At 50.4% G+C, this 17,824-nt stretch overlaps 1 protein-coding gene, 2 non-coding genes and 1 pseudogene across 3 annotated transcripts; 3 read left to right on the forward strand and 1 right to left on the reverse strand.

Annotated features, from left to right (window-relative positions):
- The first annotated feature begins 5,664 nt into the window (after window positions 1-5,664).
- Window positions 5,665-6,897, forward strand: LOC147879304 (uncharacterized; annotated as a pseudogene).
- A 3,096-nt stretch (window positions 6,898-9,993) lies between these two features.
- On the forward strand, window positions 9,994-10,067 carry TRNAF-GAA (transfer RNA phenylalanine (anticodon GAA)). Its single transcript has one exon. It is a non-coding gene; the product is annotated as a tRNA-Phe (tRNA).
- Window positions 10,068-11,369: 1,302 nt separating this feature from the next.
- Window positions 11,370-11,442, reverse strand: TRNAA-UGC (transfer RNA alanine (anticodon UGC)). The gene has a single exon. It is a non-coding gene; the product is annotated as a tRNA-Ala (tRNA).
- Window positions 11,443-14,174: 2,732 nt separating this feature from the next.
- Window positions 14,175-17,309, forward strand: LOC147879307 (uncharacterized). The gene has a single exon (XM_087372246.1). The coding sequence runs from the start codon at window positions 15,844-15,846 to the stop codon at window positions 16,612-16,614; it is 771 nt and encodes a 256-aa protein (XP_087228372.1). The 5' UTR covers window positions 14,175-15,843; the 3' UTR covers window positions 16,615-17,309.
- Window positions 17,310-17,824: the final 515 nt, after the last annotated feature.

Genomic DNA, 17,824 nt, shown 5'->3' on the forward strand with positions numbered 1-17,824 from the left:
TGTTGCCAGGGAAGCGGAACGAAAGATGGGCGGGTTCATCGAATTTTTCTTCATCAATTCGGGCCTCCTATTATATAATTCTCTCCGAACGATGCAGACGCGATTTCTGTTGAGGCGGACAAATCCAATAAGAAATAGGGGATAGATTGAATTGTAATCATTAATGCAATGCTCGCCGGTTGTGATCTCAGTGGCTCATGGTTCATAGAATGGCCTAGGGGGCCCCCCAGTTCCGAAGGAGGGACTTGGGGGGTTGGGGCGGGGACCCCGCCCCCAAGGGGGTTCCGCAAACGCCCATTCAGGAAACGCTTTCTCCGACGGAAACACAGTTCCTAGGAAATGAGCTCCCGGTTCTTGTAGAAACAGCAAAAAACCAGCCACGCGGAACTGCTAGCCCTAAACCCAATTTTCCGGGGAGAAAGCCCTTGAAAAGTTCAGAGGATGAGAAGGGAGCACCCCTAGCACAGATGGGAGGTGCAAGGATTCGACCCGGGAAGGCGCGAAATGGCCACAGGGCAGAGATGGTTCTTAGGGAAGCCACAACCACCATCCAAAGCAAGGGGTAACGGATGAAACGAGGCAGGAAAGCTAGAGGCAACAAGTTCAATAGGGCGTTGGGGGAGCCAAAGCGCTAGGGCACCTCCGCGTGTGTTCCCCCGGGAAGCCCAGATGAGAGAGGACAGAGATGGAAGAGAGCGAGAGCAAGCGAGGAACAAACAAATAGGCGAAACTGAAACCTTGAGATGGGGGCAACATAAATCCCCCACTCCCTTTAAAAAGCTCGAAGCCAAATTGCAACAAGGAAAATCGCTCTAACGAAGGAAAATTGCGAAGGAGGCGTTATTGGCTTACAGGGAAATTGGGAAAATGGCAAGCCGCATCCATTCCCCTCCCTAACACGTGGCTGCCATTCCCTTCTTCTCTGGCTAGCGTTTTCGCGGGAACTCGCTTACCCAAGCTTCTTGGTGGCCGGCTCCGCCCTGCTCCCCGGGATTTCACGAAGAAATGTTATGGCCAGGCGGGGCCAACCAATATCAAAATCTATTGGGAATGGAATGCTTCTTGCAGCAGGAAAGGCAAAACTAACTTTGGCAGGGTGGAAATACCAGCCAGGGCGGCCCAATAGGACGAGATGCGGATTCGAACCGCGAACGTTAGGCTTTCAGCCGATCGATTTCCCAATCAATCTATCCCGTCAGGGGGGCCACTTCTCGACGCCGGGCCCTAGGGAAAAATATTGATATTGGTAGGGGAAAGCGGTAGAGAAAGCCCTAGTTCTGGTAGGGACGGGACGGGAAAGCCCAAACCAAGGCTCCCTGGCCTGAGAAATCCTTACCAACGGAAGGAGAGGTATCTTCCCTTGCGGAACGGATTACCCGAGCCAGGGATGTACCTTCAGAGGGAGCTTTATTCTACCCCAGCCCAGCCTTCTCAGGCCCAAGCAAAGGTCTCACTTCCTCCTATCACTCCTCTCCCACGCAACTGAGCTTTGCCGAGCCAAGGCCACTGAAGTGAAGAGGCTCATCACCTGAAGGAACCACCACTAACCCGGCTAGGGTGGCGAAAGAGGAGCACCATAATGCATTGTTGTTGCTCGGCCTATAGTAAGTATTCGTAAAATTTCGCATTTTCGGTTCCGGTTGGTGATCAATTAGTTAGCGAGCGAAGCGAGCGTGCAAGCGCGCTAATGGGATCCCGGGCCCTAAGGCAAGGGCGGTGAAGGCAGTTCAGCAAGGATTGATCCGAGTTGTTTAATAATACGAAATTTTGTAGATGGATGACCGGCACTTTCCCGCAAGCAGGCAAGTGGGAACTGGGAATCCGGAGCTACGCTAGCCCTCTTTCGTTAGGCAAGCCTGGTGGCACAGGGCCGGTCCTTGAAGTCGGCTGGTATGAGAAATTCTTACTGGCAAAAGCAGAGAAGGATATTCAGGCACGTCGTGATCGTGATTAGCTAGAGGACTAAGCCATTCCACTTCCAGAACGACGTGCGTTCCGTCGCACAGATCGATTTCCGGCAGCCCACCAAGATATCCAGTACCCCTATGTATCCAACACCTGCTACATGGGAACCGCATTGGTAGTAGAGCCTAGGGGTTTCCGGCATACAGGTCAGGGCAAGTTCGGGCTGGGGCTAGGCATGTGAAGGTCTCCAAGGGCATGTGAAGTCTTCCGAATCGCATGATCTTATCCCGTTAGGGAGAGCGAACCGGCGCTACACCTCACCTAATGTCTGCTACCCTACAGGATATTAGCCAATTCGGAAGGGAGGGAAGGAAGGACGGCAGATTACTTTGGCCGGGCAGAAGTGGGCACTTTCCTTTAGGGAGCCACGTGCAAATCCACTGAGAATGGAAATTTCGTATATAGAATCCGCAATTGGACCATGGAGTGCAAATCCACTGAGAATTGTCCAAGGAATGGAAATTCAATCTTGCTTTCTTTGGCGTACCCACCGCGGAAAGGCATCGATTCCGGGAAGGAATTTCGGAATTGCGTATTCTAGTGGATGCGGCAAAGGCTCGCCGCACCCACCAAGAAGTTGGGCTCGCACTATCGTATCTGTTGGGGGAGCGTTGGCTCGCACTCCCCGGCAAGTTGAACGGTTGAATCATGTTGGCACACCATCGACTTTCCCTCGGCACCATTCCACGGGTTCGATTCCGGGATAGCCTTAAACTGCCATGAATATCCCCAGCTTTAATAACCAACACCACAAGACATGCCTGGAAACGGAAGAATGATTACAGAGCAAATGGCGACGAGTATCAAGGGAAAATTGAGGATTCTACAGGACGACTTCGCCGAACACATGGGCACGCTAAGAAACTTCCCCGGCCGCCCGGGGCCAGGCGATCTCAGTGAGCTCTCGGAAACCCTTTTTGTTATCCGTGACGCCACCCTGCCGGATATGCAATCGGTAGCGAGGCCTTTGGTGCAATTCGGACCGCCGTTCGATGAGTTGATGGAAGCTATAGACTGGGCTCTCGCCCCCCTGTGGCAAACCCCGCTTCCAAATTCACGCCGAGGCCTTCAGCCTATCCTGCCCCTATTGACACGAGTTGGGATCAAGTGGGAACTCACCGTAACCGAGATCACCGAAAAGGTAAACCTGGGGTTGGACGTGCGAATATGGGATTATTTCGAGCCAAATGTGTTTCTTTTTTATGTATGTAATCTTTCTTATGTATGGAATCTTGGAGCTCAAATCTTGGCAATCATCGCACCACTTCTACTAGGAGTAGCCTTTCTAGTGTTAGCCGAACGTAAAGTCATGGCTTCCATGCAACGTCGGAGGGGTCCTAATGTAGTGGGATTATTTGGGTTGTTACAACCTTTAGCGGATGGTTTGAAATTAATTATAAAGGAACCCATTTCACCTTCAAGTGCTAATTTCTTTCTTTTTATAATGGTTCTGGTAATCACATCTATGTCAAGTTTGGTTGCTTGGGCTGTTACACCTTTCGATTACGGTATGGTATTGTCGGATTTCCACGTAGGTATGCTCTATCTATTTGCTATATCTTCTCCGGGGGTTTATGGCATTATTACAGCGGGTTGGTCTAGTAATTCTAAATATGCTTTTTTAGGAGCATTACGATCTGCCGCTCAAATGGTTTCGTACGAAGTGTCTATTGGTCTTATTATTATTACTGTATTAATCCGTGTAGGTTCTTGTAATTTCAGCGAGATTGTCATAGCGCAAGAGCAGATATGGTTTTGCGTTCCCTTGTTCCCCGTATTGATTATGTTTTTCATTTCTCGTTTAGCAGAAACTAATCGAGCTCCGTTTGATCTACCAGAAGCAGAAGCTGAATTAGTGGCGGGCTATAATGTGGAATATTCCTCAATGGGGTTTGCTCTTTTTTTTTTGGGGGAGTATGCTAATATGATCTTAATGAGGTGCGGAGCTTTGCATCTGACATTCGTTGGGCTTCCGCTCTCTGCAGGAGCCAGCGTCCTCTCAAGGGCCTTGTGCAGTAAACCCCTCCGGGCGACGATCCGAAGACTAGTAGGTCCCGCGAAGCTTTCGGGGAGGGGTAGCCTGGTGTGTAAGCACAGCAACGAACCGCGAACCCATCGGACGACCTATCTAGGATTGGGGGGATATCCTAAGTGGTTACCTCGTAACTCTTCCCTAGACCTATACTATCGAATGCTCATATGGGAAAGTGCGCTCCTAGGTCTGGAACCAGGGAGGGTTGCTCCGAGAAATCCTTTATCGTCCCCTCCAGAGGGTGCGGACACACCTGCACGGATTACAGGTGACGGCTACAAAGATGGCGGGGAAGGAAACAGTACTCGACATCCAGGGATGAATGTAAACCCATTGGACAGGGATAATCATTCTGGTCCTGGGAGAGAAGACTCACCGGCGGTGGTAGACACTAGTCCGAGGGGCGCGAAGCGCTATGAGTCACTGAGACGACGGCAGGGCGCGAAGCGCACCCATGTACTCAGAACTATTGCGGGCAAAAGACTGCTACTGGCGTCCCAGGAGCGAATCGAGTCTAAACCAGGCAACTTAACCCCCGGCGAAGAGGGCTCATTTCTGAAAACTTGTTCGTTGGAGGGGATCTCTTTGGAATGGTTGGAGAGAGACTCGCCGCGCCTCTTGTCAGGCGCCTTGCTCGAGCCCGCGGGGGGAGTGATGATACCGCTTATTTATGAAAAACCGTTCCCGGAAATCGCATTTGGGGCCTTTTCCATAAATTATTTTTCGGGCCGATGACTCTTTTGCAAAAAACGGGCTTTGCTCCCGAGTTTAGACCGCTCACAGTAGTAGCACCGAGGGACAAGATCATTTAGGGGGCAATAAGGACGGTACCCGAATCTATTTACGAGCCCCAGTTTCTAGACACATCGCACGGATTCCGCCCGGGTCGAGGCTGCCACTCGGCCCTGAGACAGATCGAAACAGAGTGGGCTGGAACCTCTTGGTTTTTAGAATTCGACACTAGAAAGTGTTTTGACACCATCGACCGACATTGACTCATCTCAATCTTGAGAGGGGAGATCAACGATCCTAATTCCTTTAACCTCACTCACGAACCGTTTTCCGCCGGACTTGTAGGGGGTGAGAGGGGTGGCTTTTCCTCCAGGGTCCCACAGGGCAGTGTACTATCACCCCTATTATGCAATATTTACTCGCATAAGCCCGATCGGGAGATGGAGAGGATCCGGCAAGAGCACGAAACTCCGAAGGCTCAGGGAAGAGAATCGGTTTTCTTCGGGATGACAGGTCGGGGGAACTAAAAAAACTCTGGGGAAGAAGCAAGCTTCGACTCTCCTTCAGTAGACGACAAAGCCATCGTGGGGGTGAAACGCATCCAACGTAAAGCGTCTCCTTCCCGGACCTCCGCTAGGAGGTCCAGGAAATTACCCGGGAATTTATCCCGGACCCCCGAGATCGGGGGAATTGCTTTGCACTTTCCTGGCTTCGCCCCTTCCTGCTTCCCCTTCCTTCCCGACCCGGGAGGGGAGCGGCCTCCTACCTTATTCCCTCTTCTGCTCCCCTTTCCAACGCTAAGAAGCGTTTTCTGCCCCTCGGGCCTTCGAGCCGAGGCAGAGCCGAAGCAAAGCCTTCGCGCCTTCATTCGTAGAGCCAACGGTTTCACCTCGAAATGAGCAAAGGCCGAAGGTGGAGAACTCTACGCGTTCTCCATGAGAAACCCCCGTGGCCTGATGAAGCTGGACGGGGAGGCGGGACTAGCTATCAGGTTGGGACGTAGACGCCTAGCTCGTGAGCAGGGGCTATCCCCCGTGGACTTCAATGACCCAGACTTCGTTAGGATCCGTTACGTCTGATATGCCGACGACTTCCCACCGGGAATCGTTGGTCCCGTAGAGTTGATAATGAAAATCCAAGAACGTATCACCCACTCTCCACAATCTGACCCGAACCCTGAGGTAGGCTCTGCAGGATTCGCAGAAATAGCTGCAGGGACGGTAGAATCCCCCGGTACGATCATTCGGGGAGTCCCGGCTTCGAATACTCCCCTACAATTCCCGCGAGAGCTGGAAAAGCGCCGGAGAGTCAAGCACCGTATCCATCCCACAGCTCCCTACTGACGCTCCGCCATCCATTCCAAGTCAGAGGACCCAGGGAAGAGTATCCCGGTCTGATAGCTAACGAAGAAGAGAAGAGAAACGGGGAGTTTACAGGACGCGGGGCTTTAACTAGCAGAGACTCCGAAAACAGCAGGGGTCAGCCCCCAGGGGAGCGTCTTACGGGAGACCGCCAGGGACATCCGGCAAAGATCGAGAGAGATCTCGCATAGCCCAGGTCGGAGCAACGTGCCATCAGACGTTCAATAGGCAGTCCCATGATTGGACGAATCGTTGAGCGTCTGGATGTCTTCATTGGAGACTCCCAGAGCGCTAGGAGGTCGGAAGGGCCAGAAGGGACGGGGGCACTGGGAACAAACGGGGTCTTTCAGCAAGTTACTCATACAGATCTGGGCGCCCATAAAGAAAATATTCCAAAGGCTTCGGGATCGAGATATCATTAGCCAGAGGAAGGCCCGTCCAACCCACGTGGCCCGCTTGACGAACGTCAGCGACGAAGACATCGTCAATTGGTTCGCGAGCGTCGCGAGAGGTTTTCCGTCCTACTACTACTATAGGTGTTGCGACAACCCTTATCAAGTCTGAGCGATTGTCGACTACCAGATTCGCTGGTCCGCTATATTTACCCCTGCCCACAAGTACAAATCCTCAGCGCGGAAGAGAATCCCAAAGTACCCCAAAGACTTACATATAGTCAATGGGGAAGGCGGGACCCCTGCCAAGTTTCCCAACAGCATGGAGCTTGGGAAGCTTAGACCAGAGTTCCTGACGAGGAAAAATCTGAACAAGGAGGACGCATACGAGACCTTAGATCAGGTGTACATATGATATTCCAGAAACGTGATCATCGGTCTAAACCTGCGGTAAGGGAGGTGTGAGGAGGGCCTGGTGCAGATGCGCCATGTACGCAAGTTGGCCCGGCTTGAATATTATTTCGGTAAAAGGTGATTTTGAGAGGAGGCCGAAAGTGGGTCTCGACGCATCCAACGCTTGGCGTTTTCCCGGGCGTTCTTAAAAACGGTATAAAGAGAGCCTTTGAGCCTTCGACCCCCCTTTTCTGACAGGTTGGGGAACCCCTGATTTGATGGTAGCCAACTCAGTACCTTTAATGCTATCGCATTCTCTCCGGGTTAAAACCAGGCCGGGAGGAAGTGTGCTTATCAGCACAAACCCGGCTTTCAGCTGCCCCTCCTGTAGGTTGAGCGGTTTCAATCTCTCCTTCCGGGCCCCCGTGGGTTCGGGACGAAGGGCTGATAAGCACTTTCCAGGTTAAACCCCCTCTCCGGGGGGCTTTTGGCCCGGGAGGTGTCCCTGCCGCCGGGACCCTCTCGGCTTCCCATCCCAGGTGAAACGGGTAGAGTGCCTACAGGTACTGGGTAAAGCATTTATTAGCGCTTTCCTTGGCCTAGAGGGCCGCCTACCCCTCGTTGTTCTCCCGTTGAGGGGACCCACTCACTTTCGCCGATTCTTCTCTGTCTACGCGGGCTCCAAGCCCTGCAGGCCAGCCTGAACTGTAAGTCAATCCCACTCTGTGCCAATCACCACCGAGACATCCATGCGAGAGAGATCGGATTCGAAGACCTAGACGTTGCGTTGGTTAGGGGGGAGGAGACTCAATATTCCCGGGACGGAGCCGTATGACGCGAGAGTGTCACGTACGGTTCCTTGAGAAGGGTGTGGATACACCTATCGGGCTAAGGGCCACGGAGCCGCGCCCTCACTCTCCTAGTCTATGTACATTGCTTTTCCCGGGAGGTTGGCCACTTATTTCAGATCGTTTCCAGGGGACTCCGGGCTCAATCTGGTTTGGTATAAAGGTTATTCTCTTTTCGTTCGTATATATACGGGTTCGTGCAGCATTTCTACGATATCGTTATGATTAACTAATGAGACTTGGACGGAAAGTCTTCTCGCCTTTACCATTAGCTCGGGTAGTTTCTGTATCCGGTGTTCCAGTAGCCTTTGACTGGCCACCTTAGTGGATTTAGCCATTTCTATATCGAAACCGAAGCGGTTTGTCATTTTTTCTTCCTATAGAACTTTTCAGTACGAACCAACACTGGGGGAAGGTCCGACCCCTTCCCCCCCTTCTCTCTCTTATTCCCCAGCAGGAATATCCGCCGATGTAGATTGTCACGCATCTCCAACCAATATGGAGATACCTGGAATCAGGACGAGATCCTCATCACCTGTATCAATTGCATCTTGGATTTGTTTCTGACTACTACATGACATGGTTGCTGTAGGTTCCGGAACATCCATTGGAGTTGACTTTTTTTTGCTACCCACCAGCCAGACGGCACCAGCCATGCCGCATCAGGTTGCCACGCAGGGAGATCAATACGTTGCTCATTATCTTGATTTGATGGGAAGTTAACAAGGGTACGTGGAATCGTCACGTCGAATTAATCCGCGTCGAATTAACTTAACTGGGTGGGGAAAATCCACACCTCCCACTTGTGTAATATTCCTCCCGTTCACAACCAAGCTCCGATTCTCCGGATAACCATCAGGTCCGGTTCGAGTGACACCGACTTAGAAGACTTACCAATTCTTTCCCCGAATCAACACTTCATAAACATGTGTTTGATCGAAGTGACGAACATCCGCGAGCATTCTCCCCTCCTCGTGGTTATCACCAATATTCACTGATACGACTTTGTGGGGTAAGAACCCCACCGAACTGTATTAAACCCTACTAGTATTTGGATCTTATTTCCCGCGCGGTACCGTCACGCAATACTATCAACACGTCCCCGTACTACGTACTGAGGATCCAAATTCATCAATATTGCAGTTCCCCGACAATTACTTATCTTGGCTTCCCTGTTCCAACAAATAGTCCACTGTCTATCCCGACCGATCCCACGTCCCATTGATCCGACAATTCCTGTTACAACCGGGGAGTACTACTGACTCGTTTCGGAAATTCTTTCGTTTGTCACGTAGTAGAAACTTCTCGACCGTCCAGTCAAAATGGATTGAGCTGGAGAAAAAGCTTTCGATGCTACTTCATTAGTTTGGGTCTTCCAAACATGATTGCGAATCTTCCTCTTCGACCTAGAAGTACGTTTCTTTGGAACTGCCGTAATGAAATCCATCTATTCGGTTTTATCATCGAAATGAATGCAACGAGTATGTTGATACGTATGAGTAGAATCAATATAATGAGGGAGGGGAGGGTGATTGCGTAGAATCACTAGAAGGGGAACAATTGAGGGAACTGAGTTTCCACTCTATGCAAAAGAATCCCATCAAGAACCATTGATTATTTTATGGTAGCGATTTGCTAATCAACCAACTCCTTTCCATTTAAGCAAATGGGATCTACTACAGATCGAACCAAATCCGTGTCTATTGCCTGCAAAGAGAGAGTCCTTCATTCCCAGGTTCAAGCCTCTGGTTTCGGATACTTATGTCTCTGTGATGCAACGCGTGTATGCGATTATCGATGGCCTTCCTTGGGGTCCTCCTTATCCTATCCCCGATTGGTCAATTTCACTTTGTTTCCCAAGCAAAGCAAGGGTCTAAGTGCTAAACCCTACCAGCAACAACCCCACCCCCAGCGCTGGGATGGAGCACGAAACCGGGGGCCCATACCTTTGCCGGAGAGTGAGCGTTAGACGAGTTTGCTCAGGGAGCAAAGGAATCTATTTGTCAACTCTGTTCGATGGAGCATCGAACGTTAGCTTCGAAGGGCTTGCCGGGGAAGCGCTACGCGCTGGAAAAGTGCAGATTTGGCCGGCAGAAGTGGGTGGGCACTTTCCCGCTTGCTTGCCGACTTCTATTTCCCAAATTCTTGACCCGACAAAACGCACTTTACTCCACTTTACTCACCTGCTTCTGCTCCGCGCTTCGCTGTTTTTTCGGCAATCGGAAATGGTAGTAATAATGTAGTAATAATTGATAGCGATTCCTCTTGTAGTTTAGGTAGCTCAGTTGGTTAGAGCAAAGGACTGAAAATCCTTGGGTCAGTGGTTCGAATCCACTCCTAAGCAGCCGCAAATTATTAGGTTCGAATCTCTGCTCTGGACGATTATGTACTAGATACAACCGAAACCGCAGCTTATGAAATCTCTTTAAGCTAGAGCCACAGAGCTCTCTACCTGCCCGATCGCACGCACCAACCTTGAGCAAATGGTGTGGCCTACCTACTTCTTGCGGGCAAGTTCCTTCTAGTTATCACGGCAGTAGGATTGTCATAACGGGAAGTAAATGCCCACGGGTTCGCTACTTTTGCACACAAACGGCGGATAGAACGAGCTTCCGAATACCGAGATATACGGCACAGATATTAGCTACTATAGCATTCTCCGGTGAGGAGGATAAAATAATCCGAGGGGGTCGGTGTCTACAGAAAAAGCCATGAATATCCTAACTAAATAAAATTTGAGAACTAACAATTTATCAAAACCATCTTTATAACTTTTGTTGGCTTTAATAAGAACGCGGTGCCGGCTTTTTCTTGTCTGCTTACCTTTGCGGTGCCGGTACTTACTTGCCTGCTTGCAGTGCCGCCTCTTCTTGCCTGTTTGCTTGCTGTTGGTGCCGGTACTCATGTGCCTGCTTGCTTTTATGATGCCTCAGGCACCTACTTCATTGCCCGCTTGCTTTTGCTCGCGGTGCCGGCTCTTCCCTGTCTGAGGGAAAGTGCCCGGTGAGATCTTTATTAACTGAATATCCCCCCTGCATTGAAATTTAAGAAGAGATTTTACGGTTCTCCTTCTTCGTTTTATTCTGTTCATTCCTCCCTATTTCCCTGGTAAATGCCCGAATCTCTTCTCTGTAATTTGTTCCTCTTTCTCCACTTCCTCAGGAGATATCCTGTTCGTTAAATATCGGTTCATCTTCTTCATTATCACTATTCCCTTCGCTGTTCCGTTGACAGGGGAACTCTTTAATATCCCCCTCGACCACGGATCAAGATTACCCGACTTGACAACAACAGCAAACACCCACCTTAAGGAATGGAATGGATTTCTGGTAACGCTAGGTTGATTGGAGTACAAATCAAGGAAAGACTGACTGTTATGGAGAGAAGAGGTCTCGCCTTGATCCCATCTCGTTTGTTGCCAAACCATGAGGTTCCTAGGGAACGGAGTCACTTTTCCTGATAAGGAGAAGGAACGAGGCTCACGGGATTCCAAAATAATACCATCTGCCGGTTCCCCGGTGGGAGGGCGCACTTGGAGTCACTTTTCCCGATAAGGAGAAGGAACGAAGCTCACGGAATTCCAAAATAATACCGTCTGCTGGTGGCGCTTCTGGATCCTTATCCAATGCGCTAATCTGTATATGAATGGAGACGATCGGACTCGAACCGATAACTTCATACTTGCAAAACATGCGTTCTACCGATTGAACTACGCCCCCGTCCTCGTTCCATGCGCAACACGTATCATACAGGCAGGCACGGGGGAGCTATTGTTTATACATGCTCGTAGCCCTTTTTTTATAGAGTCTAAACCCTATCCAAGACACGGTCCCATCCCATCACACTGTCGAAACTGTGTCATAAGAGTATGTCGTTGACAGCAGTAATAGTTCACGAATCTTTCCTCGTAATAATAGTTCACCACGTATCGGCGCTAGAGATAAGCCGCTTCCTCGGGAGCCTCCTCAAGGCTCCCCCATTATTTCGAAACTTTATCTCTTTCCAGGCCAGGCCGTGAAAGCGCTTTCCGGCGAAAACGCTAACGCGTTTTCGGCCGCCTTATCCCATTTCCTGCCCCCCCGGATATGGGTTGTTGATTGCGCCTGACCGGCACCTCTAGTTAGTACGACACATCTTTCGGAATACGAGCGAATGCTCGGATCAGTATTTCTTAATGATTCGAGCTAGGTACCCAGAAGTACGTGAGGCCAGAATGTATGTGAACCATTCGGCCATGACCTCATTTCTTGAGCCAGAGGGGGAACCGCTCCGCGAAATGAGCTGGCAAGAGCAGGCAGCAACTCTTGATCCGTTTCACTCTCGTGATTCAGGAGGGAGGAAATGGGATTCGAACCCATGATACAATCTTCTCGTATGTTGATTTAGCAAACCAATGCCTTAAGCCGCTCAGCCATACCTCCATCGACCATCGCTTGCTGTGGGGAATAGAACGAAGTGTGATAGCATACGCCTGGAAAAGGCGGAAGGCCGGGCCCGCTAGGGTTCCCCCGGGGCCGATAGACAATTTATCCCGTCCCGGCGCCGAGTTGCACTTTATCCTTTTCATTAGATAGGCACTCTACCCGTTCCTTTCGGGGAGATTCGAAGCGGGCCTTTGGCCCAAAAGGAAAGATCTTATTGGAATGGAAAGTCTAGCACAAGAGATTACGCCAAAAGCTCGCTCTTCAGAAGAGATCTCTCAACACAACAAGGGTGGGCCTGCGAACCGCAACTCGGCCTCCGCTTCGTTGTTATGGCTATTTGGGCCTACGGTGGCAGCCTAGACTAGAGAGGTGCCCTCAGCCACCCAAAGGATACACACTTTCGCTACGCCAGTATCTCGAACTTGTACGACTGGGGGCGATAGCTGGTCCTTGTATATCCCTCCGACCCTCTCCGGGGAACCGCGATGCGCTCCATATCTGGTGTGATACTTGTTTCTTGCAGAGCACAACTATATTGGCCTTTCGTACCGAGCTGGGTAATCAGAGGAAAAGAGATTCGAACAACCAACTTTTGCTTTTAGAGATCATTATTCCACCATTGGAACCACTCCCCCAAATCAAGCAGTTATTCCTTTTTCGAGGGGTCCGGGTCGAAATGACAAATTTTCTCCCGTTCTTTTTTTTCGGAGGATGGTGAAGATGTTATCATTATATAACGATAACTCGAATTTATACAACGATAACAGAAATTCAAGGATTGACTTTCGCGGAGGTTCCCCGCCGCTGTTCCCTGGGCACCCCCTGGCCCTTCGGTGCCATTCTGGCCCGAATTCTCGTATATAGATGCAAATCTGAGATGAATTAGATAGTAATGAAATAATAATAATATAACGAAGTCGTCGCGGGTTGTGTGACCTGCCTGATGAGTCCAAAAGGACGAAACGACTGGCTGCTCTCCCGGCAGCAGTGGAAAAGTGAAGGGATTTCACGAAGAAATGTTATGGCCAGGCGGGGCCAACCAATATCAAAATCTATTGGGAATGGAATGCTTCTTGCAGCAGGAAAGGCAAAACTAACTTTGGCAGGGTGGAAATACCAGCCAGGGCGGCCCAATAGGACGAGATGCGGATTCGAACCGCGAACGTTAGGCTTTCAGCCGATCGATTTCCCAATCAATCTATCCCGTCAGGGGGGCCACTTCTCGACGCCGGGCCCTAGGGAAAAATATTGATATTGGTAGGGGAAAGCGGTAGAGAAAGCCCTAGTTCTGGTAGGGACGGGACGGGAAAGCCCAAACCAAGGCTCCCTGGCCTGAGAAATCCTTACCAACGGAAGGAGAGGTATCTTCCCTTGCGGAACGGATTACCCGAGCCAGGGATGTACCTTCAGAGGGAGCTTTATTCTACCCCAGCCCAGCCTTCTCAGGCCCAAGCAAAGGTCTCACTTCCTCCTATCACTCCTCTCCCACGCAACTGAGCTTTGCCGAGCCAAGGCCACTGAAGTGAAGAGGCTCATCACCTGAAGGAACCACCACTAACCCGGCTAGGGTGGCGAAAGAGGAGCACCATAATGCATTGTTGTTGCTCGGCCTATAGTAAGTATTCGTAAAATTTCGCATTTTCGGTTCCGGTTGGTGATCAATTAGTTAGCGAGCGAAGCGAGCGTGCAAGCGCGCTAATGGGATCCCGGGCCCTAAGGCAAGGGCGGTGAAGGCAGTTCAGCAAGGATTGATCCGAGTTGTTTAATAATACGAAATTTTGTAGATGGATGACCGGCACTTTCCCGCAAGCAGGCAAGTGGGAACTGGGAATCCGGAGCTACGCTAGCCCTCTTTCGTTAGGCAAGCCTGGTGGCACAGGGCCGGTCCTTGAAGTCGGCTGGTATGAGAAATTCTTACTGGCAAAAGCAGAGAAGGATATTCAGGCACGTCGTGATCGTGATTAGCTAGAGGACTAAGCCATTCCACTTCCAGAACGACGTGCGTTCCGTCGCACAGATCGATTTCCGGCAGCCCACCAAGATATCCAGTACCCCTATGTATCCAACACCTGCTACATGGGAACCGCATTGGTAGTAGAGCCTAGGGGTTTCCGGCATACAGGTCAGGGCAAGTTCGGGCTGGGGCTAGGCATGTGAAGGTCTCCAAGGGCATGTGAAGTCTTCCGAATCGCATGATCTTATCCCGTTAGGGAGAGCGAACCGGCGCTACACCTCACCTAATGTCTGCTACCCTACAGGATATTAGCCAATTCGGAAGGGAGGGAAGGAAGGACGGCAGATTACTTTGGCCGGGCAGAAGTGGGCACTTTCCTTTAGGGAGCCACGTGCAAATCCACTGAGAATGGAAATTTCGTATATAGAATCCGCAATTGGACCATGGAGTGCAAATCCACTGAGAATTGTCCAAGGAATGGAAATTCAATCTTGCTTTCTTTGGCGTACCCACCGCGGAAAGGCATCGATTCCGGGAAGGAATTTCGGAATTGCGTATTCTAGTGGATGCGGCAAAGGCTCGCCGCACCCACCAAGAAGTTGGGCTCGCACTATCGTATCTGTTGGGGGAGCGTTGGCTCGCACTCCCCGGCAAGTTGAACGGTTGAATCATGTTGGCACACCATCGACTTTCCCTCGGCACCATTCCACGGGTTCGATTCCGGGATAGCCTTAAACTGCCATGAATATCCCCAGCTTTAATAACCAACACCACAAGACATGCCTGGAAACGGAAGAATGATTACAGAGCAAATGGCGACGAGTATCAAGGGAAAATTGAGGATTCTACAGGACGACTTCGCCGAACACATGGGCACGCTAAGAAACTTCCCCGGCCGCCCGGGGCCAGGCGATCTCAGTGAGCTCTCGGAAACCCTTTTTGTTATCCGTGACGCCACCCTGCCGGATATGCAATCGGTAGCGAGGCCTTTGGTGCAATTCGGACCGCCGTTCGATGAGTTGATGGAAGCTATAGACTGGGCTCTCGCCCCCCTGTGGCAAACCCCGCTTCCAAATTCACGCCGAGGCCTTCAGCCTATCCTGCCCCTATTGACACGAGTTGGGATCAAGTGGGAACTCACCGTAACCGAGATCACCGAAAAGGTAAACCTGGGGTTGGACGTGCGAATATGGGATTATTTCGAGCCAAATGTGTTTCTTTTTTATGTATGTAATCTTTCTTATGTATGGAATCTTGGAGCTCAAATCTTGGCAATCATCGCACCACTTCTACTAGGAGTAGCCTTTCTAGTGTTAGCCGAACGTAAAGTCATGGCTTCCATGCAACGTCGGAGGGGTCCTAATGTAGTGGGATTATTTGGGTTGTTACAACCTTTAGCGGATGGTTTGAAATTAATTATAAAGGAACCCATTTCACCTTCAAGTGCTAATTTCTTTCTTTCGAGAACCCTTTTTTGGTAGCTATTTGTTCCAATTGCTCCTCGTGATGCTGCGGAACCTCGGTAATTAGGATCTTAGGACGCAGCCATACCTATGATGCAAGGAATAATTGACTCACATCATGACATTCCGGTCTTCTTAATCATTATTCTGATCTTTGTACCACGGATGTTGGTTCGCACCTCATGGCATTTCCATTACTGAAGAAATCCCATTCCTGAAAGAGTGGTTCATGGAACTACTATAGAGATTATTCGGACCATTTTTCCTAGTCTCATTCCGATGTTTATTGCTATACCACTTTTTGCTTCATCACATTCAATGGACGGGGCAGTAGATCCAGCCATTACTATCAAAGCTATTGGACATCAACGGTATCGGAGTGCGCCCCTTGACGAAGGTGATGGAAGTGCAACGAAATGCACCGGACTGCTTCTACAGTCCACAAAGCATCTGGCTTACCGGATGAGAGACGAGAATCAAGGGAAATTCTCGTCTGACGTCGAGAGACTCAAGGGACTAGAGCATGCCAGAAACGGGAGGTTGAGGTGTTACCCATGCATTGAAAAGGCTCCCCCAGCTAATGAGAAGCCTATGGTTCCATTCCCGAAGTCGTTGGAGGTATACATCCCTGCTTCCAGTATAGGCAATACGCAGGAAATGGATGCTCAGCTTGCGATGTCCAATGACAGCGCTGAAGTAGTGAATCCATCGACACCACAGCTAGTGGCATACAACTTCGGACCCAACAGGCCTGACCCCGTCATCTCTGGAATGGGGGATCCCCGACACGTTGGCAACAACCACAGTAGTTACGAAACTACCGGAGGAAGAACGATGCCGAAGGTTGACTGTTCCTGCTCTGCCTTCCCCGGGGACGGAGGTCCTACGGTAGGTAACAGCAAGCACGAGCACTTTACCGAAGGGGACCAGCGCTTATATTCCACCAGGGTCTCAACTGCTCGCAGTAAGGAACGTTGCGAAATTCCGGTGGAAACTCAGGGGTCACAGAGAATTGACCATAAGTGGAAATGGTTGTATTATTCCAGGTAAGACATATCAGCCTTTTCGTTTGGGGGGTTACCTTGTCGGTCGGTCGGCTTAATTGAACGGGAAACAGATTCCTAGCTTGCCGGGAATGTCACCGTTCGATCCACCGGAGTGTGACGGTCTATCCTTGAAAGACTTGAGAAAGACCTAACGAAATAGTAGTATACTCCTCAAGTGTTAATAGGCGCGGAGAGCTGTTTGCGGGGAAACTTGCAAGTACAGTTCGGAGGGAGGCGAATGGACCTAGAAAGGGGCTGGCCGTCGACCCAACCTTATGAGTATTCAGACTATAACAGTTCCGATGAATAGTCATTAACTTCTGACAGTTATACGATTCCAGAGGATGATTCGGAATTGGGTTAATTATGTTTATTAGAAGTGGACAATTGAGTGGTTGTACCAGCTAAGACTCATTCATGTACGATTATAACTCTGGCTGATGTACCTTACAGTCGGGCTGTACCTTCCCCAGGTGTTAAACGTGATGCTGTACCTGGTTGTTCAAATTAGATTTCCATTTTTATATAACGAGAGGGAGTTTACTACGGTTAGCGCAGTGAGATCCGTGGAACTAATTATGCGTTTACGCCTATTGCCGTGGAAGCTGTTTCCAAGGATGATTATCTGGAATGGATATCTGGTCAATGAGCAATGATGCAATCACCAATAATGCTAGCCGCACGCCTGCAGCACTTCGAGGTGGGGGCTTAATGAACCCCCCCCTCCCTATGCCCTTGCTAATGGAAAAGGGATACTCGCACGGAAGAGATAGTTGCTTCTCATGAAATAAAGTATCATTTCTTCCCCTTGCTAGGGACGGGATTTCAACCATCAATTGGGTTTCCGCGGGGAACATCGCAGAAAGATCGAGTTTTTGGGGGTTCCCGGGAATCCGAAGCTTAAGTTCAGTTTTTGTGCTCTGTTAGTTGGAGGAGGGGACACAAGCCCTCCCCTGAAAAGCAGGAACCGCCACGACAAGGCCAGAGCACTTGGTCCTGTACCCGGTCGCCTAGTGGAGGGACCTCCACGTAGGGAGCAAGGGGAGGTCGAATGACTGAAGCCACTCGCCGGGCTTTTGCTCCCAGCTGAGAACCCCAGTTGTTCAATCAGCCGGCATACGCAATCAAACCTCCAATCGGGTTTGCCTCGAATCATGAAGTCGGCTCCCACTCGTCCGCTTTCCTCGGCATGTCTTCCATCACGAGTGGTGTGG

The sequence above is a fragment of the Dipteris shenzhenensis genome, unplaced genomic scaffold (assembly GCF_047967505.1).
Source record: "Dipteris shenzhenensis isolate YYH24624 ecotype China unplaced genomic scaffold, Dip_SZ_1.0 scaf0051, whole genome shotgun sequence".
Taxonomy (NCBI): Eukaryota; Viridiplantae; Streptophyta; class Polypodiopsida; order Gleicheniales; family Dipteridaceae; genus Dipteris; species Dipteris shenzhenensis.